Source organism: Pan paniscus, chromosome 16 (assembly GCF_029289425.2).
Source record: "Pan paniscus chromosome 16, NHGRI_mPanPan1-v2.0_pri, whole genome shotgun sequence".
NCBI lineage: Eukaryota > Metazoa > Chordata > Mammalia > Primates > Hominidae > Pan > Pan paniscus.
Window position 1 is genome coordinate 54,958,099 of NC_073265.2, and position 25,825 is coordinate 54,983,923.

The 25,825-nt window shown below is 37.0% G+C and overlaps 1 protein-coding gene across 5 annotated transcripts in view; it reads right to left on the bottom strand.

Annotated features, from left to right (window-relative positions):
- Nucleotides 1–25,825, bottom strand: part of DENND4A (DENN domain containing 4A) — a 133,137-nt gene that overhangs the window by 50,388 nt on the left and 56,924 nt on the right. For all 5 annotated transcript variants that reach the window (XM_034938962.4, XM_003827976.7, XM_024925734.5 and 2 more), the window contains 7 exons: nucleotides 23,092–23,158; nucleotides 21,982–22,040; nucleotides 19,874–20,018; nucleotides 19,415–19,590; nucleotides 13,185–13,285; nucleotides 8,134–8,352; nucleotides 5,843–5,988 (listed from right to left, as the gene is read on the bottom strand). In XM_034938962.4, the coding sequence (XP_034794853.1) occupies nucleotides 5,843–5,988; nucleotides 8,134–8,352; nucleotides 13,185–13,285; nucleotides 19,415–19,590; nucleotides 19,874–20,018; nucleotides 21,982–22,040; nucleotides 23,092–23,158 (913 nt within the window). The remainder of the gene's footprint in view (nucleotides 1–5,842; nucleotides 5,989–8,133; nucleotides 8,353–13,184; nucleotides 13,286–19,414; nucleotides 19,591–19,873; nucleotides 20,019–21,981; nucleotides 22,041–23,091; nucleotides 23,159–25,825) is intronic.

The window sequence follows — 25,825 nt, forward strand, 5'->3', positions numbered from 1 at the left end:
ATGCCATTGCACTCCAGCCTGGGCAACAAGAGCAAAAACTCCATCTCAAAAAAAAAAAAAAAAAAAAAAAAAAAAAAAAATATATATATATATATATATATAAAATCTCGTGACACTTTATTTTCTCTAATAAGAGTCTCTTGAATTATAACAAAGCAAATACAAGTAATTATGTTTTAATGCATTAATTTTCAGTTTTGATTTTCTGAGTAGTCATTAAAATCTTTAAGTATAATGTTAATTCATATATATAAGTGATCTTTTGTTGGATCTAGATTTTGAATAGATAAATAACATTTTAGGAAAATAGTCTACCTAGAAACAATGATTATACATTTAATAGAATTTTCTTTTTCGAGACTTCTCAGAATTCATAATCTTTAAGCAATGATTCCAGTCACCTTCTGCATGGACTACCATCACATAAACAACAGGTGGCCTACAGAAAATCCTAGACAACATAATGTATTAACCATGAGTACTAAGATATGCTCCTTAGGACGTAATACCCTAGTTAGCAAAATTACAAATCTTGTATATCTTAGATATTAATATTTCTTTAAATCATGTGACTTAGCTAGGAATCCTGAGTTCTTAGCTAAAACAGAAACTTGTGAATGGGATACATAAAATAGGCCAAAAATAAAAGGGAACAATATAAGACTTCTCTCTTCTCACTGTTATTTGGATTCTGACAACCAATTCAGTGTTCTCATGTGGATTAATAAATTTATTGGCTAAAGCATGCTATTGGCAAAACCTTGGTTACCAATTTGGTCCCTTATGATTCAGTAAGGTTCGCACAAGGAACAACAGTTACACAAATGTATGCCACTGTTCGTAAGGGAAGCTCAGTGAGAACATATATACAACCAATGGAAGCCTAGCACCTGTGAGAAAGTCATTCAAAGTTGGTAATGCCAGACAGAAACATCATCTTTATATACAAAAAAAACCCCACAATTGTTCCTATAAAAAAGAATGTAGAGGAATTATTTTTTAAAGCACACCTTTCTATTTATTGCCAATATTTAATTTTATAAGCACTGATATGGTTTGGATATTTGTCTATTCCAAATCTTATGTTGAAATGTAATCCCCAATGTTGGAGGTGGGGCCTGGTGGGAGGTGTTTGGGTCATGGGACAAATCCCTCATAGCTTGGTTCTGTCTTTGTGGTAGCGAGTGAGTTCTCTCGAGATCTGTTTTATTTAAGCATATGGCACTTTCTACCACTCTCTCTTGTTCCAGCTCTGGCCATGTGACATGTTGGCTCCCTAGTGGCTCCCCGTGGCTTTCTGCCATAACTGTAGGTTTCTTGAGGTCTCACCAGAAGCAGATGCCAGCACCTCGCTTTCTATAAAGCCAGTAGAACTAGGGGCAAATTAAACCTCTTTTTTTTATTAGTTCTCCAGATGCAGGTATTTCTTTACGGCAACACAAGAATGGCCTAACAGAAGTGCCAAATAAGGCAAACACAAAACTTTGCTTAAAATATTGAAAAACAAGTTCTTGGTATAATACTCCAATGAAGACAAAACTGTCAAAGAGCTATGACATTATCTCTTCAAAATAAACAGGTTTTCACCACGAGCAGGGGCCACTCCTATAAACCCAGCACTTCGGAAGACTACTACAAGAGGATCACTTAAGTCCAGGAGTTCAAGACCAACCTGGGCAACACAAGGAAACCCTGTCTCAACAAAAAATTAGCCAGGCATGATGGCATACGCCTGTGGTCCCAGCTACTCAGGAGATTGAGGTGAGAAATCACTTGGGCCCAGGAGGTCGAGTCTGCAGTAAGCTGAGATCGTGCCACAGCACTCCAGCCTGGGTGACAGAGAGAGGCCCTGTCTCAAAAATAAAAAATAATAAAGAAAAAAAACCAGGTTTTCAAAGCTTTATAGACCAGAACTCAACATACAAAATGCAGGGTTCCACAAGTCTGTTTGTAAGTAGGTTATTCAAAATGTAGAAAATAAATCTTCCCCCAAAACAATGTACTTTCTGGGGTGATGAAAATATTTGGAACTCATGGTTACATGGAAATATATATTTGTCAAAACTCATTAAACTTTGTACATCAATGGTGTATCTACTGTTTGTATATCTCAATAAATTTGATTTTTTAAAATGTCTTAAAAAGTGGTTAGCATATTATTCCACACACACAAAATTAATACTTCGTTGTTGTTGGTTTTTGTTTAGAGACAGGGTCTCACTACGTTGCCCAGGCTAGACTCCAACTCCTGGGCTCCTGGCTCAGACTCTTGAGTAGCTGGTACCAATTGCTCTTGGGATTAAAGGTGCACACCACCATGCCCGACTTATAAAAATTTAACACGTATTTATAGCAAAACACTGCTACCATTTGAAGTATGGCTAATCACCATTTATAACAGTGTTTCTATGGGAAAATGAATTGAGAATTTTAAGCAGGTAATGGCATGTATCCATCTTTTCCCTATTCCAAAGCATTTTCAAGAAAGAACTAGGGATGATATTTCTGGATACTTTGATTTGTTAATTCCCTAACAGCACCAGAAAGAGTATTTCTCTGTATCAATCATCCCTCAAGTGTTCTAAATTGAAGGAAAAGGTAGATGTCTACAAGGCTCTGAATGTGTTCCTGTTCATATGTACAAATCATTCAAAAATTGAACATTTCTGTTATTAAATGATAAACCAAATGAACCATTAATCTATAAACGTGAATAAAACCCAGTTAAAGGCAAAAACAGTCATAATATTTTCTTTTTAGTTTATACAACACTACTCTGAACACTATGATAGGCAGCTATAATTATTTCTCCTCAAAACATTTTAAAAACATACATAAGAAAACAACATATAAAGACTAAATGACTAAAGTCACAAGTATAATAGTCAAGATTGAAGTACTTCTGATTCCCAATGTAGTATGTTTTTCCTAGTACACTATTTTCCTATTCATAGTGAGAATCACTTCTCATTTTTATATGACACATTTGGTACATATTTAACAATCAGTAAGGCCAATTTTATGTTAAACTAAGAACTGAACCAATTTATGAATATCAAGGGATGAGTTGTATTTTGGCTGTTGTGTTAAAAAAAAAACCCACTGATTTTCTTTCACAGTAACATAAATTTGAAAGTGATGGACTTCTTTAAATAATCTTAACGTTACAAATTGTTGTGATCATATATAATAAAGCTTTTATTTCTTCCTTTTTTCTATTATCATGGCCATAACATCATGGATACTATATACCTATTTAAATACAAATTTACAGGAAAGTTTAAGCATAGTATAAGTAACTTCTTCCCTTAATCTTTGAGAGTAAGCTGCTGAGCTGATGACCCATCATCACCCCTGAATACTTTTATACTTCCTACAAAGACATTCTCCTACAGAAATACAATCATCTGGGAATTAACATTGATACATTATTACTGGAAATCAACACACTAATACATTACTACTACATACTCCTCAAACCACATTCAAGTTTTGTCGATTAACCTAATAATGTTATGCCAAAAGGATCTAGTTCTTAACTAAGCACTGCATTTGGTTGTCAAGTCTTCTTACTTCACTTTAGACAAGTTTCTTCTCCATTTTTACTTTATTTTCTTAACCTTAATACTTTGTAGATTACAGAATAAGTATTTTGTAGAATATCATTTAATATGTGTTTGGTATTTCCTTGAGATTATATAGGTCATACATTTTTGCAGGAATATTACAGAATTGATGTTGCATTCTCATTGTAACCTATTAGGGGAACACAATGTTGACTTGTCCCGTTACAGATGATGTTCATTTTGATAACTTGATTAAAATGGCATTTGCCAGGCTTTTCCACTATAAAGTTACTCTTTTCCCTTTTGTCATTAATATGTATTTTGAGGGAAGGTCCTTAATAACTATGTAAGATCCTGCTTCTCATCAGATGACTTTCAGTTGATTGATATCTGTGTACACTCATGGTTTCTTATTTTACTCAATGGGCTAATCTGTTACTAACATTTGATGCTCAAATTGTCCTAGATTTGCCTGTGGAAATCCCTTCAAATTGACTTCTGTGTGTGTATTTTGTTGTAACATGTCTCATCATTCTTAGAGCAATTCTTGGTTTTCTAGCACAAGATACTTTTGGGCTTATCGCCTAATAATGTCCTTGCCCTAAACCTGGGGCTGGCCATTTCTCTGAGTCCTGATTCTTTTAGTGGAGAATGGTATTTAGAAGTCAAAATCTATACATTAGGTGTGCTCATTGCTTTTGGGGTGTGGCTGCATCCAGGTCCTCTCAATGTACAGAGGTAGGGAATATATGTGTATATACACACAGACACATATACTTACATCTACATTTATTTCTATATCTATCATTGAAAACCAATGATATACAGCAAATCTCCAATTCTATTCCAACACTATGGGGTTCATTTTAGTTTTCTTCACTTCTGTATTTGTAAATCTCTTCTCTCAATAAGAAACTTTATTATCTTTGGCCGGGTGCAGTGGCTTATGTCTGTAATCCCAGCACTTTGGGAGGCCGAGACGGGTGGATCACGAGGTCAGGAGATCAAGACCATCCTGGCTAACACAGTGAAACCCCATCTCTACTAAAAAAAATACAAAAAAATAGCTGGGCGTGGTGGCGGGTGCCTGTAGTCCCAGCTACTCGGGAGGCTGAGGCAGGAGAATGGTGTGAACCTGGGAGGCGGAGCTTGCAGTGAGCCAGGATCGTGCCACTGCACTCCAGCCTGGGTGACAGAGCGAGACTCCGTCTCAAAAAAAAAACAAAAAAAACCCCAAAAACTTTATTATCTTTAATATACTTATTTGATCAATCTCCCCCATATGTAACATTCTCCCATCTTCACCACCACCCCTCTCCCACACAGATGACTTCTTCACCTTAATGTGGTTTTGACAACCCCCTCCAGACCAAATCCTGCCCCACCATGCTGGCACCTCTCTCATCTATATGAAACTCTGACATCTCATTTGCTTCCCTTGCTATCCCCATGAGGACACTCTCCTCACCCTGCTCAGACTCTGACACTGCATGTTGTGCTCACCTTTGTATAAGTGCTCTTCTCATCCTGTTTAGGTTCTGACACCCTGTAGCAGTCTGCTCCTGAACATGGATACCCTCTTTAAACTGCCTGTCCTCTGATTCTCCATGTTAGACCATGCCTCTCCAGGAATACTCTCCTTACCTGGCTTGGGCTCTGACATTCCAGCTAGGCTGTTCCTCTCTCTCCACCCTATTTAGGTTTTGAAACCCCTCTCTGGACTACCATCCTACTACCTCCTATCTCTCCAGCATGAATACCTGCCTTGCTCTGTCCTACCTAATGATATTAGGACTGAAGGGAAAGGTTTCATACATAAATTTAAAATTACAGAACTAAGTAATTTAAGCTACGAACTCATTTGCAATTGTAGAAATATTCAGGTAAAACATTTATTATACTTTCACACCTACTTTCAGCATGTGATAACCCATATCAGACAAAAAGGAGAGGTGAAAATTACAGATGTTCAAGTTGGAGGTGCACAGGCTGGCAAAAAATTCCTGGTTTTGTAAGTGGACAGGGAGGGTTAGGACTTGATTGCTACAATAAAACTTATGATTACAATTACCTTGTAGTAAAATTCTACAAGGTAATTATAAGAGGTGCATTCTATAATTTCTAGCAGGCTACCAAAACTTTCATTATAAGTGGTCAATGATGAAAATGAAATTAATTTCAATTTCATTAAAAGCTGTACATAGAAACTATAACTCATAACATTTATAACAGTCACACAAAATAAGTTAGGGCACTGTAGATGTACTGTTACTTACTTTATCTACACAATCATCAAAAAATGCCAGGCTTGCATCTTTGTCACTAACAAAAGAACATTCTTCAATGAAGCGAATAAACATTTGTGTTTTGGTCATCATGTTATAGAATTTTTGATGTGACCGGTCCCGGCTTCTTAAGAAAGCTGTTCAACATAAATATATAATGTCAGAATACATAATATCATTCATAGATTCACAGAATATTTGCACTAGAAAGAATCTGAACAACCATGTCATCTATACCTCCCACACCACTACCATTTCGCACGTGCCGAGAGGGAAAATGACCTGACAAAGAAATAGGAGAATAGTAATAAAGGAACATAAACCCAGATCTCTCAAATCTTCATCCAGAACTGTCTCCACTGTTCTCTCACCATCTTAAAGATTATAAACTAGTATATTTGAAAATTGCTCTCTTTTCTCCTAAAAGCTTTGCATATTATGTGCACATACTTGCTCTCACACTCTCTCCATATAAATATATATATCATATATATATAAATGGCTTTCTCAAAGCAGCAGTAACATTCCCTCGTATTCATTCATGTTTGTGTCTTACTTATTGAAAACAGAGAAAAGGTTTATTTCCTGATTCACCTTACTAATTATGCTCAGTTACACTGCACTTGGGCCTTCTTTCAGGCCCAGGAATTCAAGCTCTTTCTAGTCTCAGGGACTGTGTAAACTGTTCTCTCTGCGTAAAACACTCTCCTACTTTACCTTTGTCTGGCTAATTTCTTTCTTTTTTTTTTCTTTTATTATTATTATACTTTAAGTTTTAGGGTACATGTGCACAATGTGCAGGTTTGTTACATATGTATACATGTGCCATGTTGGTGTGCTGCACCCACTAACTCATCATTTAACATTAGGTATATCTCCTAATGCTATCCCTCTCCCCTCCCCCCACCCCACAACAGTCCCCAGAGTGTGATGTTCCCCTTCCTGTGTCCATGTGTTCTCATTGTTCAATTCCCACCCATGAGTGAGAACATGCGGGTGTTTGGTTTTTTGTCCTTGCGACAGTTTACTGAGAATGATGATTCGCAATTTCATCCATGTCCCTACAAAGGACATGAACTCATCATTTTTTATGGCTGCATGGTACTCCATGGTATATATGTGCCACATTTTCTTTATCCAGTCTATCATTGTTGGACATCTGGGTTGGTTCCAAGTCTTTGTTATTGTGAATAGTGCTGCAATAAACATACGTGTGCATGTGTCTTTATAGCAGCATGATTTATAGTCCTTTGGGTATATACCCAGTAATGGGATGGCTGGGTCAAATGGTATTTCCAGTTCTAGATCCCTGAGAAATTGCCACACTGACTTCCACAATGGTTGAACTAGTTTACAGTCCCACCAACAATGTAAAAGTGTTCCTATTTCTCCACATCCTCTCCAGCACCTGTTGTTTCCTGACTTTTTCATGATTGCCATTCTAACTGGCGTGAGATGGTATCTCATTGTGGTTTTGATTTGCATTGTCTGGCTAATTTCTACTCATCTTTCAGATCATGGATCAGATGTTACTTCTTCAGAAAAGCCTTCCGTGATATGAGGTTGTGAACTGAAGTTGTTCACTCATTATTTCCAATTGTCTATCCTCTTGATTATAAGCTCTCTGAGAGAAATAACCATGTCTCTCATCTTTTACTTTTTTTTTTGGCCATGTCTCTTTTGCATACCACTATATATCCAATGCCTAGCATTCGGAGGTACTCAATATATACTTATTAAATGGATTTCTCTTTCAAATGTTAAATACTACAAAAGAAAGTAAATATGTATTATAAAACCGGTTGCACTCCAGAACTTCCCAACTCTTTTTACTTCATGGCACAGATAGGAAATATTTGTAAATATTTGTTAAGTACATAATATTTGAAAATATTTGTAAAGTATACTGAAATAAAACAAATGAGGTTATTCAAGCCTGGAGGTGACCATTTCAGGGGTTCCTCTGTATCCCCAACACTGCCTGCTGCTCTGAAAGCTGAAAGTATCAGTATCTCAACACACATGTGACACAAAAGTGTAGTCAGTATATGGTTGGGAGGCTCTATACTTTTCTTCTGCATATCTGCTAATGGGATTATATCTAATATGCCTGAAAAATAACTAGTCCTATGGAAATGGGTAACCAACAAAGCTAGTATTCACATTCTCCTCAAAATAGGTATGTATTCTCATAAATATGAGCTATAAATACAGACAGCAAATGAATCATCACAAAGTTAAGCTCAATAACCTGAAAGCTTTAAAACTATGCAGTCACTCACCTTGTAGGGCAAAGAGAGAGGCTGCATCTGTGGCTGTCTCAGATGGGGCTTGTGTTATTGGCCTTAAGTATGATCTGTAACCTTTTAAAATAGAGGCCATGAAAAACAAAAATGCCTCTTGGATTTCCAAATCTATCATGTGCAACCTCTTTCCAGAATTAAAATCATAGTCATTCATTGCTAAATCCATGAGTCCATCATCTCTCGGTCTCTGCTGCACTGTGAAGACATACAGTGTTAGTGTTTTCTCCAAACTCACAAAACACTCATGATGGTACCAATATAATTTTGTTGTATTTTCAAAAGGACCCAAGCTACCTCAACTCTTTGTTTACATAACTTAATCATACGTAAACCTTAGCAAAGCTTGCCATAGCATTTTGTAGGCTCCGTTGAGTAAATTTTATCCAAATTAAACACAAAGCTACCCGTTTATCTCACTACCACCAGGAAAAAAAAGCTCAGGCCGGTCATGGTAGCTCATGCGTGTAATCCTAGACCAAGGCAGGAGGATCACTTGAGGCTAGGAGTTCAAGACTAGCCTGGGCAACATAAGAGAGATTCTGTCTTTACAAAATTTTTTTTAAGTTCATGTTCTAAAATAACTATATATAAGTTAATAATGATTGTAACCGAGAAGGCAATAGAATATAAGAAAGCTGTTCAACATAAATATATGTCAGAATATATATCATTCATAGGCTCACCAAGTATTGGCATTGTTCAGAAAGAATCTGAACAACCATGTCATCTATACCTCCCACACCACTACTATTTTGCACATGCCCTGAGAGGGGAAATGACCTGTAATAGGAATAAGGAGAATAATAAAAAAGGAACATAAACCCAGATCTCTCAAATCTTCATACAGAATTGTCTCCATTGTTCTCTCACCATCAAGTGATTATGGTGAGATTATACATAAACTAGTATATTTGAAAATATTTCAAAAACTGCCCCCCTTTCCCTCAAAAGTTTTGCATGTTTTTTTTCCTTTTTTTTTGTTTTTTTGAGACAGAGTCTTGGTCTGTCACCCAGGCTGGAGTACAGTGGCACGATCTCAGCTTACTGCAGCCCCCACCTCCCGGGCTCCAGAGATTCTCCTGCCTCAGCCTCCTGGGTAGCTGGGATTACAGGTGCCCATCACCACGCCCAGCTAATTTTTGTATTTTTAGTAGAGACGGGGTTTCACCGTGTTGGCGAGGCTAGTCTCGAACTCCTGACCTCAGGTGATCCGCCTACCTTGGCCTCCCAAAGTGCTGGGATTATAGGCATGAGGCACCATGCCCAGCCACTTTGCATGTTATGTGCACATACTTGCTCTCACACTCTTTCCATATGAATATATATAAAACATACATATTTTATATATTACATATATATGTCTTTTTCAAAGTGGCAGTGACATTCCCTCTTGTATTCATTCATGTTTTTGTCTTAGTTATTGAAAACAGACTTTAAAAAAAGGGAAAGAAGAACTATTGCATTTACCCTGTGCAAACTGGGTGCAGGGCAAATGCAACAGTTCTTCTTTCCTTTTTTTTTTTTTTTTTTTTTAATATAAGTACCTGCAGGAAGAACACACAAGGATTAAAATATAAAAAACAATTCTTCTTCCTGGACAATTCAATGCTAAAGTCATTAGATAGTAAACATGTAATTTTATAGTAGAGAAGTCTAGTAGACACCACCTTAATCAAGTGATCGAAGTGAATATCTTCATCAATAATGGGACAAAGCAAAATAGTGTGCGATCTGATACAAGGACGCAATGAGAGAGACACAGCATCACTTCTGTGATATTCCTGTCAAAGATGTGTGACCTGGGCCGGGTGCAGTGGCTCACATCTGTAATCCTAGCACTTTAGGAGGCTGCAGTGGGAGGATCACTTGAGCCCAGAAGTTCAAGACCAGCATGGCAATATAGTGAGATCCCATCTCTACAGAATTTTTTTTTTTTTAATTAGCTGGGTGTGATAGCGTGTGTCTGTAGTCCCAGCTTCTCAGGAGGCTGAGATGGGAGGATCACTTGAGCCTGGGAGCTTGTGGCTGCCATAAACCGTGATCGCGCCACTGCACTCCAGCCTGGGTGACACAGTGAGACACCCTGTCTCAAAAAAAAGAAAATAGATAGGTGGCCTGTATTTATTATGAGAATGCTCAGACAAACCCACACCATGGACAATTCTACAATGGTAAGTATAATCTTCAAAGATGGCAGAGAATCTGAGGAACTGTTCAGGAGGAAAGGCAAATAAAGAGACTTGAAACTACATACAACACCTGATTTGGAACTGGATCCTTTTGTTATAAAGAACATTATTATGATAACTGGCAAAACCTGAATGTGGTCTGAGGATTAGGACAGCAGTAATTCTCAATGTTAATTTTCTGATTTTTATGGTTACATTGTAGTGATGTCAAAGAATGTACTGGGTAGGAAATACATTCTATTCAAATGTCATGAAGCATCTAATGTCAAAGGGTCAGGAAAAAAGTTTGTTATTACTTCAAAATTTTAAAATATAAGGAACAATTAATCATCTTCGAGAGTTTTTGGAGGAGTTCTTATTGTCTAAAAAAGTGAAAATACTGGAAGAACGTAAGGCATTGGAACCAGAAAGCCTAGGATTTTTTTTTTTTTTTTTTTTTTTTTGAGATGGAGTCTCACTCTGTCTCCCAGGCTGGAGTGCAGTGGCACAATCTTGCTTCACTGCAACCTTTGCCTCCCAGGTTCAAGCTATTCTCCAGCCTCAGCCTCCCAAGTAGCTGGGACAACAAGCGTGCACCACCACATCCGGGTAATTTTTGTATTTTTAGTAGAGACGGGGTTTTACTATGTCGGCCAGGCTGGTCTCGAACTCCTGACCTCAGGTGATCCACCTGCCTCGACCTCCCAAAGTGCTGGGATTACAGGTATGAGCCACTACGCCCAGTCAAGAAAGCCTAGGTTTTAATCCCAGCTTCATCCTTGTTAACTGTATGATCTGTGAGAAGCTACTATACGCCTCCTTCAACCTCATTCTCATAGTTGTAACGTAAAAGAATGTATGTGAATGTGCTCTGAAGCTATAAAGCGTTAGAGTCCTTAATTATCAGTATTATTTAAATGTTTGTAGTTTTAACCTTTGAGATTCTGCCTTTCACAAAAGTTGAATGGGCTGTTTCATTGATATTATATATATATATATTTGTACTTTTTGTAGAGACAAGGTTTCAGCACGTTGCCCAGGATGGTCTCAAACTGCTGGACTCAAGCGATCTCCCTGCCTCAGCCTCCCAAAGTGCTGGGATTACAGGCCTGAGCCACCCTGCCCAGCCAATGTTAATAATATTTAAATATTGCTACAATAGCTGTTGGGCTTCTTAGCTATTCAAAAGAAGTGCAAACACTTTTAGAAAGCAATTAACTAGGTAACAAATGATATTACATGCATGATTTATTTGTTCCATAAGGCAAAATTTTGTTACGTTTTATGTAATTTGTTTAATATCCCAATACTTATGAGCTACTTTGGAATCATCTACTTGTTATGAAGTGTACTTTGTAAATACTGTTTTTATCCATGTCTATTTCCAACTACACTATAAACTATGATGAATCCTCAAGGGTGTAGGCTACCTCCTATGTTACGTTGTACCTAAACATAAATGTGTATTACATAAATGGGTCATCTGCTATAATACCAAGAAGATCAGATAAAGAAATGAAGGTTTAATTTTCCTTAACAGTAGAAAAGAGCATGGTGATAAAGCATTGCGAAGCATTTGGACTTAAAGATAGCTTTAATGACTCCACTTAAAAAAAAAAAAAAAAGAAAGAGACGACATCTCACTCTGTCACCAAGGATGGAGTGCAGTGGCATGATCACGGCTCACTGCAGTCTTAACTCCCAGGCTCAAGTGGTCCTCCCGCGTGGTCCTCCCGCCTCAGCCTCCCAAGCAGTTGAGACTACAGCTACATCTTAAGGAATCAAATACTGCTATATCACTATTGACTGTACTTTATATAATAAGTATTAAGTTATGGATTCTGAATGGGTCATCTGCTATAATACCAACAAGATTAGATAAAGAAATGAAGGTTTAATTTTCCTTATCAGTAATTCTGGACAAGTCAAGATATATTCTCATATAAGCTTTTTAAATAGAAATATTCCATATCCTAATCAATTTTCATTTTGATTAATTTCTTAATGCTATTGGCAAACTTCGATTTTCAAACTTTAAGATAGGCACACAGAAAAATAAAAAACATTTTTAAAAGATAAGCACAGCATTAAGATCCACTGAAGGTGAAAAGCTCTTACCCCACTGATACCATCAGCATTTTCTAATGTAGTTTACATCATTTGTCTTCGATTTTCAAAACTAACTTTCTATTCTGTGTATGAAAAAAATAGGCCAGGCATGGTGGCTCATGCCTGTAATCCCAGCACTTTGAGAAGTCGAAGAGGGAGAACTGCTTGAGCCCAGGACAACATAGTAAGACCCTGTCTCTATAACAAATTAAAAAATTAGCCAGGCGTAGTGCCTCATTGTGTCTATAGTCCCAGCTACTCAGGAGGCTGAAGTGGGAAGACTACTTGAGCCCAGGAGGTCAAGGCTGTAGTGGGCCATGTTTGTGCCACACACTATAACCTGGGTGACAAAGCAAGACCGTGTCTCAAAAGAGAAAAAAAAAACAATATAAAGGTGGAACCCCACATTTTTTCCATGGTATTTCAGTAACGGTAAAATAAACCACCTTAACATCCTTTTGAATTTTATTATTTTAAGATGGTTCTATAAAAATCTGGTAGATATAATATACATATTTTGCACTCCAGCCTGGCAACAGAGCGAGACTCCGTCTCAAAAAAAAAAATACACATTTTATAAATCTCTCATTCATCTTCTAACAAATTTTGCTTTAATGATCATCTGCCTTTAAAATGGTAAAACCGCTTTCTGCTAGATAAAATAAACATTATTCTTTTATAAGTAAGGCAAAGTAATTGGAGTCCCTTTTTCAGATTAAATTACCTCCTTTAATTAAGTTATCCACTTACATTTTGCCAATTGCTGATGCAAATTATTCAGTGTGTTCATCAGATTTTTACATGGCTTCTTTGGAAGTATCTTCCAGGCTACATTTTTCTTGTCACCAATTCTAAGATTAAATAACAACAGGAATATATTTGTTACATGGTCTTTTGGAGGGGAAAGGTATATATCTGTTATATATAAAAACGGGAAAAGATTAAACACCTTGAATGAAAAATGAAAAACAAAATATTTGCATTAACAAGAGAAAAATCCTACAGGGGTAAATGGGCATGTTGAATATACAAAAATTAATTTGTATGAGGGTAGAACCTTGTATTAAATATAGTTCACAAGTTTATATTTATACTGAGTAAATTCCAGTTGCTTTGGAATCTTGCTAATCACCATAAAGCTTAATGTGGTGATCTTTACTCTTAATCTCCATTTAAGTGTGCTTAGACACCTAAATAATAGAAAAATCCTACCATAAGTTTTTTTCTTAAATACTGTAAGAAAAAGCACTACAAAAACTTTCAGTAAATTCATGATCCACAGAGCTTATCAAAATACTTCGGTATATTTAAATACTTAGTTTCTTAGTTTCCTAAGAGTATAAGTAAGGATCATTTTTGTTTCTTTCAAAAAAGAAATAACCTATTATACTAAATTACTTGAATAAAGCATAATATTGTGAAATACTTATATAACTATAAAAGAGGATATCCGTTAAAAATGATAAAGCAGTTTCCCCCTTATCTGTAGAGGATACATTCCGAGACCCCCAGTGGATGCCTGAAATCACAGACAGTTCAGAACCCCATATTTACTATGTTTTTTCCCAAGCATATATACCTACGATAAAGTTCAATTTATAAATTAGGCACAATAAGGGATCAATAACAATAATTTATAATAAAATAGAATTATAACAATATACTTCAATAAACGTTATGTGAACGTGGGCTCTCTCTCTCAAAATAACTTATTGTACTGTACTCATGTACTTTCAGACTGTAGTTGGCCACAGATAACTGAAACCATGGAAAGTCAGACTGTGGGTAAAGGAGGAACTATTGTATCTTTGTTTCTGGGACAGGCTCCTATAATCTCCTTTATTATAGCAATTACAACACAGTTGGTCTCTAAACCATACATGGGGTAGGAGTAGAAAAGAGCATGGTGATAAAGCATTGCAAAGCATTTGGACTTAAAGATAGCTTTAATGACTCCACTTTAAAAAAAAAAAACCAGAGAGACAACGTCTCACTCTGTCACCAAGGGTGGAGTGCAGTGGCATGATCACGGCTCACTGCAGTCTTAACTCCCAGGCTCAAGTGGTCCTCCCAAGCAGGCCTCAGCCTCCCAAGCAGCTGAGACTACAGGCGTGCACCCCTACAGCCTGCTAATTTTTATTTTGTAGAGATGAGGTCTTGCTTTGTTGCCCAGGCTGGTCTTGAACTCCACATCTTAAGGAATCCTCCTGGCCTCTGCCTCTCAAAGTGTTAGGATTACAGGCAAAAGGCACTGTGACCAGCTGACTCTACTTTTTATTGAATCGTTTTTTTTTTTATTTCAAAAGCAATGAATATTCATTTTAGAAAACTTGAAAAATGTATAGAAAAAGAAAAGAAAAGTAAAACACTCATATTTTAACCACCACAGAACAACATAGCACAGGTGTGTAGTGGAACTTGCTGAACCTTTTTATATTCCCTAAACTTCCTACAGAACAAAAAAGGGCAAATATCACTTTGAAAAGTAAACAAAGAAAAAAGAGTGGGATAAGAAAGCTTAAGCTGAACAAAAATGACTGTCTTGGAATTTGTCACACCTCTATCTTTCCACAAATGAGAATAAAAATAAAGATAGGGCAAAGTCAAACTGCAGATGTCCTGCTGTGAAGGTGTGATTACATTTACAATGTGACCAACAGGATCCTGTGTTATAGTAAGAATGCAACATAGAAACACTTTTTAAAATTATTTTCTTGATGAAACTCAGTAACACAGCTTTCCCACTGTGTCTTACCATTCACTGCATAGTGCCTGTCTTGCTAGACTTAATTATGAGTGTCTTAAGAGAAAGGAGAATATGTGGTTTGCTATTTTATTCCCAGTGCCTAGCAAAAAAAGGGCACTCGGGATATGTTTGTGGCGTAAATGAATGAACAACATCTTGGTATCATCTGATCACATCTAATTACTGTTACTTACTGCTATAATTTCTGCCTCTTTCCTTTGATATCTTCCCTCTAAAACTTGGCTGGGCAAGGGAATTTTTTGAAGTACTTGAGTTTGGTCTATGATCATCTTCTTATAAAAAAAGATCATCTTATGAGTAAATATATATTTACTCATGATGACTTCCACTTACAAGATTACTATATTATTTTATGACATACACATATTATATAGTTACCCAATAATTAGTGGTAGAAGCATTAGTTTTGGAGTCAAACAGTAATGGCTTTAAAATGCAGTTCTGACAACATAAGCTATATGCCCTTTGATAAATCGCTTAAAAATCTAAGCTTTGGTTTCCTTGTCAGAAGGGTTAATAAGAACTACCTCGGCTGGGCGCGGTGGCTCACGCCTGTAATCCCAGCACTTTGGGAGGCCGAGGCGGGCAGATCATGAGGTCAGGAGATCGAGACCATCCTGGCTAACGCGGTGAAACCCCGTCTCTACTAAAAAATACAAAAAATTAGCCAGGTATGGTGGCGGGCACCTGTGGTCCCAGCTACTCAGGAGGCTGAGGCAGGAGAATGGCATGAACCTGGGAGGTGGAGCTTGCAGTGAGCTGAGATCACGCCACCGCACTCCAGCCTGGGCAACAAAGCGAGACTCTGTCTCAAAAAATAAAAATAAAAAAAAATAAAAAAAAGAACCACCTCACAAAGTATGGAGAATAACAGGAGATAACTTAGGCTACACATGTAGCTTTACACTTGGTACATACATATTAATTTCTTTCCCTTTCTTCAGAAATTTCTTCATATTTAAAAATAGTCTGTATCATATATACTTAAGACAGGGAAGGGGAAAATAAACCAAAAATTCCATACTTGGGATTTGTTTTTTTTCAAACTTCAGGCTGGGGCTTCAGAAATTCTAATTGAAGGAAAGTAGAAAGCTGTCAGTTCGCTAGTCTAGTCCTCCACCGGTTTGGGAGGGTGGTAATGGCAAGAATTCATGAGCACAAACAACTTATCTTTCTTTGATTCTTTAACTCATTAGTGATCAAAGCAGAAAGAAAAGAGTTCAGACCTCAGCAACTTCAAGAAAGAAAGAAAAAATAGTAAGTAGGAAGACAAAATTCTTTTTCTAATTTTTAAATTTTTTGTATAAACGGGGTCTCTTCTGGCCTCAAGTGATCCTCCTGCCTCAGCCTCCCAAAGTGTGGAGATTACAGGTATGAGTCAAGACACCTAGCCGAGAAAATTCTTTTAACAAATTAAGAGACATTATAAGGTGGAAAATACAATTTATTACCATAATAAACACAGTATACACTCTTACCACTGTTAATTTCAATTAAAAAATATTACATCACGTAACATTAACCTGGCAAGGAAAAGTTGTATTACTTTGATGTTTAAAAGTATTAAACAGTTCTGGTAAAGAATGAAATGTTGATGGTAAAGAATCATTGAATCTATTGATGCCGTATGTAAAATGGCTTTTATGCATAAAATATATTTCATATTTTCTTGGTTAGGCTTTCCATGAATAAAAACTTTTTGACAGTATGCATGCTTTAAAACAGAATACTCATTTTCTGCTAAACTTTTCTAATGGTTTAGGCACTTGAGGTTGTGACATGTGACAAGACTGAGAACTAATCTAAGGTTTCATAATTAAATTGAAAAGCTTTAGGCTGTCTCAGCCCTTTGGGAGGCCGAGGCAGGCAGATCACCTGAGGCCAGGAGTTCGAGACCAGCCTGGCCAACACGGTGAAAACCCCTCTCTACTAAAAATACAAAAATTATCCAGGTGTGGTGGCACACACCTGTAGTCCCAGCTACTTGGGAGGCTGAGGCAGGAGAACCGCTTGAACCTGGAAGGAAGAGGTTGCAGTGAGCTGAGATTACACCACTGCGCACTCCAGCCTGGGCAACAGAACGAGACATTGTCTCAAAAGAATAAAAAGTAAAAAATTTTTTTCAAAAAAATCTTTAAGATAAAAAGCTCTTACTTAAAAATGGAGAAAAACTGGGTGTGGTGGCTCATGCCTGTAATCTCAATGCTTTGAGATGCCAAGGGGGGAGGATCACATGAGGTCAGGAGTTCCAAACCAGCCGGGACAACACTGCAAGACCCCTTCTCATTTTAAAAAATTAGCCAGGCATGACCGGGCGCGGTGGCTCACACCTATAATCTCAGCACTTTGGGAGGCTGAGGCAGGCGGATCACGAGGTCAGGAGATCAAGACCATCCTGGCTAACATGGTGAAACCCTGTCTCTACTAAAAATACAAAAAAATTAACCAGGCATGGTGGCGGGTGCCTGTAGTCCCAGCTACTTGGGAGGCTGAGGCAGGAGAATGGTGTGAACCCGGGAGGCGGAGCTTACATTGAGCTGAGATCGCATCACTGCACTCCAGCCTGGGTGACAAAGCGAGACTCCGTCTCAAAAAAAAAAAAAAAAAAAAAAAAAAATTAGCCAGGCATGGTGGTACACACCTGTAGTCCTAGCTACCTGGGAGGCTGAGGCAGGAGGATTGCTTGATCCCAGAAATTTGGCAGTGAGCTATGATCATGCTACTGCACTCCAGCCTGAGTGACAGAGTAAGACCCCGTCTCTTTTTAAAAAAGGAGAAAAACCTACTTCACATTTACATATTTAAGTGTAAAAGCTGTACCAGCTTTTGGGCTTTATTAGACTAAATCATAGTTATTATAAACATGTCCTGTGGGTGCAATGTGGACAGTGCATCAATTTCCTCTTCCCTGAATAGATTAAGTATGATTAAATTTAAAATAAGGGACACAAAACAATACAGAATTATAAAAAGGTTTTAAAAATAGTTCCGATAGCTATAACTTACATATAAATTCAGTGCAAAGAAATGAAAACATAAAACCCTTGCATCCCTAGGGTGTAAAGATAATGAAATTATGTATAATTTAAAACTTATTTTAAAATTTTAAAGCATTATTTTACTATGATGAGGGTTTTTTTTTTGTTTTTTTTTTGTTTTTTTCTTTTGAGACGGAGTCTCCCTCCGTTACCCAGGCTGGAAAGCAGTGGTGCAATCTCGGCTCACTGCAGCCTCCGCCTCCTGGGTTCAAGCGATTCTCCTGCCTCAGTCTCTGGAGTAGCTGGGATTACCTGCCACCACGTCCAGCTAATTTTTGAATTTTTAGTAGAGACAGGGTTTTACCATGTTGGCCAGGCTGGTCTCGAACTCCTGACCTCAAGTGATCCGTCCACCTTGGCTTCCCAAAGTGCTGGGATTATAGGCATCAGCCACCACACCCAGTCTATATTTAAGTATTCTAATAGTATTATAAAAGACTAGAAATAGGATTGAAATATTAATCAAAGAATGGTGTTTCAATTCAATTTGTGATTTCACCTATACTCATATCATTAAAGGGAAATAAACTTTTTCTATTTCTAACCTCAATTTCCCTTTGGCTAAATTTCTTTTTCTTTTTTTCTTTTTCTTTTTTTTTTTTTTGAGACAGAGTTTCAGTGTTGTTGCCCAGGCTGGAGTGCAGTGGCGCGATCTCAGCTCACCACAACCTCCGCCTCCCGGGTTGAAGCAATTCTCCTGCTTCAGCCTCCCGAGTAGCTGGGATTCCAGGCATGCGCCACCACGCTCAGCTAATTTTGTATTTTTATTTTTAGTAGAGATGGAGTTTCTCCTTGTTGGTCAGGCTGGTCTCAAACTCCTGACCTCAGGTGATCCGACCACCTTGGCCTCCCAAAGTGCTAGGATTACAGGCATGAGCCACCGCGCCCGGCCCCCTTTGGCTAAATTTCTAAGCAAGCCTAACATTAAAATGTTTCTTAAATATTGAAAGCCTGAGGATGAAAGGTATAGTCCTTCCAACAAAACCTTCTTTAATACTCTAAATCTACTCCATTGACGCATAATAAGGTCTGATTCAAAGACGGTGATTACCCCACATAACAAGGAAAACAATATATCTTAAAAGAATCCTACTTAACAATCATAAAATATACAGTTACATACATATGCTACAAAGTTGTAAAATATACATGTAGAATCACTAAAATGTACTTACTGAGAAATAGTGTTGGTATCTACATCAACACAACTGACATCTGGTGGAGGATCATAGAGATCAAAGTATCTTGAATCAATCCCTACTATGAATGGACATGGTGCACTCAAGACATCTGCTAAAGCCAGTGGGCAGAGAGGAACATACGGGCATGGCCAGTGGAAAGGGAAAATCATCTTGGATAAACAAAAGATAGGAGAGAATTTAGCTTTTTAACACTGAAGCATAATTTATCAGCACACACAAAAAACTGTCTTTTAAGTATTATCTAAAGCCTAATGCCTGATAATGAATGAAATAATTATAACTAGAGTTAATGGTCAGGAAATCAAAACTGCTTTCAAAAAACACAAATTCATTACTCTCTGAATTTTAGTTAAGTATTAAAATGGCTTTAAGTTATATAAATAAACTAAGTTTAAACTAAATTGACTGCCAATAAGAAACTGTGATACTCACAGACACTAATGCTTCTGTCACACTAGTAAGCACGGATGGCCGTAGGGAATGGATAAGAATTTTATGTTCTGTTACTGCAAACACCAGTAGTGTCACAGCATTTTCAGGGCCTAAATTCTGCAGCAGTGTTGAAAACTTGCCACCACTGTCAATCCAAACAAAAATATATAATTAAAAAAATGATCCAAACACCTCATTATCTAAAACAATGGGCAAAAGTAGTTGATTAGAGTAGGATTTGTATTATATATGTTGATTAGGGTACAATTTGTATTATATATTCACCGTTAAACATGATTGCTGCTATGATGCAGGGAAAACACTGCATCACAAACACACTATGAAAACAATGCAGTTTTAGGAGATTCCAAAATCATTCTTTTGTACTGTATTCAATATGGAAAATGAAAAGTCATCTGCTTCATTTCATATAAAAAGATCTGTCATATAATGTCCAAATAAAGAATGCAATTTATAAAAGGGATGCTTTGATTGAAAGCAAATCCTTAAATGGAAGTTTTTGAACATGGCCTATCTTCCACTGTAATTATCAGAAAAACCGTATGACTTACAGGCCCACTTCCCTTAAGGTAAATACACATTAAAACTTAATTTTGTGAATAATCTTTACTACTGTAATGATAATAGTAATAGGAAATCAAGAGGTACAAGATGATAAGATACACATACAAAGCAAGTTAATAATGAAAACAATAAACTTAGGCCTTCTATATAGTAACAAAATACTGAACTGACAAAGTAAATAAATAGTTCAGTAAGCCAGCAAGTATTTTGTTTATATAATGCTAAACAACTAGTTTCACTGGAATAATCTTTTAAATAAAGCAAAACTAGTAACAAAAGCCTCTTGGTGAAATGAAAACATATGTCCACAAAAAAATCGGGGTAAGTTCATAGTAGCCAAAATGTGGAACTATCCCAAATGTCTATCAACTGATAAACAGATACATAAAATGTATATCCATACAATGAAATATTATTTGGCAATAAAAAGAAGTACTGATACAATGAGGCAACATAGATAGACCTTGAAAACATTAATCTAAGTCAAAGAAGCCAGACTACATATTGTATGATTCCATTTATATGAAATGTACAGTATAGACAGATCTATAGAGACAGAATGTAGATTAGTGGTTGACTAGGGCTGCAGAGGGGTATGTGTATGTTAGAGATGAGAGGAATTAAGGAGGTTAACTGCCGAAGGGTAAAGAGTTTCTTTTTAGGGTGACGAAAATGTTCTAAAATTTATTACAGTGATAGCTGCAGAACTCTGTGAATATAATTATTGAATCACACACTTTAATTGGGTGAATTATATGATATGTGAATTATATCTCAATAAAGCTGTTACCTAAAAAAGTCCTTTATGTAATTTAGAGTGACATACATAGTCTCACTCATTGTTTCTAGTTTATTTTCAGCTCAAACAAAGGTTAAGAAAACATTTGTCACTCTGGGCTGAGAGCTAGTGATGAAATAATCTGCAATTCTTACAAAATTAATGTCAAAGATAGCAGCTGGTCTCCCTTAGGTATCTCCTATATAACTTAATCAGACTGTAACCATTTCTCTGATGAAAAAATTACACAGCTAATCAAATTTCAAGAAAGGATACTGTAGAGAAAACATACTTAATGATTTCTCTGAACTTCTAAGGTAAGAAAATACATTGTCCTATTCTACAATTTAATAATTAGAACTATTTTTTTCTTTTGGGTAAAATTTAAAATTAATTGCATTTTAAAAAGAAAAAATTAATTGCATTTGAATGTTCTTCAGAGGTTAATTAAAGCTAAAAATAACTGTTCTCATCATCTACATATATAAATACACACACACACACACACTTACACAATAGTAGGTATTTGATGATAATAGATACACAAAATACAAAACACTATTATAAAAGTTTCCTTTTTTCATTAATAACTGCAACCCAAACATTAAGTAAAAGGAATTTAGAGAAGTAGTAGTTAAATGAGAAGTATTTCCATCAATATTTGAAATTTTAGCTAGGAAAAATAAAATATTTGAATGTTATGCTAGATTGAGAGAAAAATAAATAGAAATGAGGTTTTACTTGCCTTAGTGGAAGAGGTGAAGACACAGGCTGACTGAGAATCAGATTATCATGTGGTGATAACTGGAAGAAGATTTAAAATAAAGAATTTGAAACATAAAGATGAACTTTAAAACATCACTTTCTGTTAAAAATATATAAAATAATGATTATGCCCATGAAGTTTCAGTGTATCCATTTACCAGTATCAGAACACTTTGTATCACTCACTAAGATCTTGAAAAACATGTCCTGACCCCTTTCAACTACGAATTCTTCTTACTGTGAATCCTCTTTTCTTCTGTCCTCAATGGTTTCCCCTGATGCCATTTTAACAAATTCACATTGAAAGACTAAATTATTCATTTAATACCATAATACCAGGGTCAAAAAACCTATGGCCTACATGGCAAATCCATAGATTGCCTGTTTCTGTAAATAAGGTTTTACTGAAATATAGGCATGCTCATTCTTTACATATTACCCAGCTGCTCTTGTGCTGTAACAGAAGAGCTGAATAGTTGTGACAGAGATCAGATGAGAAGTAAAGACTAAAATATTTAGTGTATGACCAATAACCAAAAAAGTTTGTTAACTTCCATCATAAAACAATCTTTTGTGTGTATTTAAACTGAATGTGCTATGTATATTCTTACACTACATTCCAGGAAACAAGACAGAAATCACACGTGGATATTCAGACTGAATATAAAGCTCAAAATATTATTTTTCTAGATATTTTATCTGTATCAATATAATAATGTAATTACTCTTATCTATGTTTTGAAATTTATGCACACACAACTTTCCCTTAACTTATTAAATAACTGCCAAAGGCACACACTTTCAAATACCTACAACAAATTTAGGGGAAAAAAGTTCCTTTCTGTGTATTCAAAATGTCTACTTCAACCTACTTCTTTAATTCTTGAACCCGTTCTCTAAGAAAAGCAGGAGATGTCTGGGAGGAGTTAATAAAACATTAAGGGCCCAAACTACAACAGGGAATAGTATCTGGTTCTCTCTAAATCTCATTAGGTTTTTTTCCTCATTCAAAATTGTTATTCTTATGTTACATTTTGACAGAGCCAATAACAACTCATAGGTCCCCCAATCAAAAACAAAAAAACCTTACCTGAACTAAAATCCGTGGTCTCTGAGGAGATGGAAAAGGAACTTTATGCATAAAATGAGAAATATGCCTTGAAAACAAACAAAAGTGTAAGTGATTCCAAAGTGAACGTCATATGCTATAAAGCTCAACATGTCATCACAAGTCCAAGTTGAGTCAAAGCCCTGTGTCCCTATTATTTTGAAATCCCTAATACTATGAAAACAAGTGAACAACCAAAAATCATTCATCCCATTAAAGTTGCTTCTGCCTAAACCCAGTGACTTTTCACATTAATAGGCATTCACATTCAACAATATTTGTTATCACTGTCTTAAAAGTCTGTTTAACTTTTACCTAGATAGTATGCAATATATCAGTGATGTGGAAATTACCCAAAAAGTAAATTCTTACGTTTACAATATGCTTTTTAGTCAATTGCTTGTTTTATGTACGACAAACACTTAAGGTGCTCCAGAAAAAATGAAACAGTTTAATACTTCTAAAAACTGAACAGTATTCTTTCTATTAATAATACGTTAAAAATTATATTACTGATTTTGTAGGTTTTTTCCCCAGAATAAGATGGATAAAAAGCTAGATCTATGGATTTTGTTTTTAACACTACGGAACAGAAAAAAAGCAACCATAGTGAAAAATCTTTCCTAGCGGGGAATAAGCTATTTTATTTCTGAATTTTTTTAAAAATTTTTGTTCCAGTCTGAATATGTTTGTATTATTTTTTTAAAAAACATTATTTCAAAATCATCTTGGTTTCAGAATGGAGAAAATTTCAACTAGATAGACAATATTAGAAATTTATTAATTTACAAATATGTTTTGACTGTTTACTATATAAAAACACACCAACAGACATGACAGGATATGTAAAAAAGTCATAAAAAGCCACCAATGTCTACCATTAATGTGGGGAAAAGCAAGAGAGATCAGATTGTTACTGTGTCTGTGTAGAAAGAAGTAGACATAGGAGACTCCATTTTGTTCTGTACTAAGAAAAATTCTTCTGCCTTGAGATTCTGTTAATCTATGACCTTACCCCCAACGCAGTGCTCTCTGAAACATGTGCTGTGTCAAACTCAGGGTTAAATGGATTAAGGGTTGTGCAAGATGTGCTTTGTTAAACAGATGCTTGAAGGCAGCACGCTCCTTAAGAGTCATCACCACTCCCTAATCTCAAGTACCCAGGGACACAAATACTGCGGAAGGCCGCAGGGACCTCTGCCTAGGAAAGCCAGGTATTGTCCAAGGTTTCTCCCCATGTGATAGTCTGAAATATGGCCTCGTGGGAAGGGAAAGACCTGACCGTCCCCTAGCCCGACACCTGTAAAGGGTCTGTGCTGAGGAGGATTAGTATAAGAGGAAGGCATGCCTCTTGCAGTTGAGACAAGAGGAAGGCATCTGTCTCCTGCCCGTCCCTGGGCAATGGAATGTCTCGGTATAAAACCCGATTGTACGTTCCATCTACTGAGATAGGGAAAAACCGCCTTAGGGCTGGAGGTGGGACATGCGGGCAGCAACACTGCTTTGTAAAGCATTGAGATGTTTATGTGGATGCACATCTAAAAGCACAGCACTTGATTCTTTACCTTGTCTGTGATGCAAAGACCTTTGTCCACGTGTTTGTCTGCTGACCCTCTCCCCACTATTGTCTTGTGACCCTGACACATCCCCCTCTCGGAGAAACACCCAAGAATGATCAATAAATACTAAGGGAACTCAGAGGCTGGCGGGATCCTCCATATGCTGAACGCTGGTTCCCTGGGTCCCTTTCTTTCTTTCTCTATACTTTGTCTCTGTGTTTTTTTCTTTTCCAAGTCTCTAGTTCCACCTAACGAGAAACACCCACAGGTGTGGAGGGGCAACCCACCCCTTCAATTAAAGTACTCATAATCTAAACAAACGTTAAGCAGGGGATGAATACCACAGCACATACATCTGCTTGAACTATGAAGTAGTTAGAACAGAAGAAAACAAAGTGTGATCCAAAAACCCCTAAAGATATTCAAGATCCATTCAGGGAAGATCTGCAAGGTCACAGCTATTTTTATAATAATAGTATGATGTTGGCCAGGTGCGGTAATCCCAGCACTTTGGGAGGCTGAGGCGAGTGAATTGATTGAGCCTAGGAGTTCAAGACCAGCCTAGGCAACATGGTGAAATCCTGTCTCTACAAAAAATACAAAAATTAGCCAGGCATGGTGGCATGTGCCTGCAGTCCCAGCTACTTGGAGGGGCTGAGGTGGGAGGATGGCTTGAACCCAGGAGGTCCAGGCTGCAGTGAGCCATGATCATGCCACTGCACTCCAGCCTGGGCAACAGAGTGAGATACTGATTCAAAAACAAAAACAGGCAAGGCGCGGCGGCTCACACCTGTAATCTCAGCACTTCGGGAGGCCAAGGTGGGCGGATCACTTGATGTCAGGAGTTTGAGACCAGCCTGGCCAACAGGGTAAAACCCTGTCTCTACCAAAAATACAAAAATCAGCCAGGTGTGGTGGCACACACCTGTAATTCCAGCTACTCAGGAGGCTGAGGCATGAGAATCACTTAAGCCCAGGAGGCAGAGGTTGCAGTGAGCCAAGATCACGCCACTATACTCCAGCCTGGGCGACAGAACCAGACTCTGTGTCAAAAAACGAAAACAAAAAGAAAAAAACAAGCAAACAAAAAATTATATGATGTCATTTGCTTTCTGCACAATGTTGACATTTGCACTGACAGTGCAAGAGCATTGTGG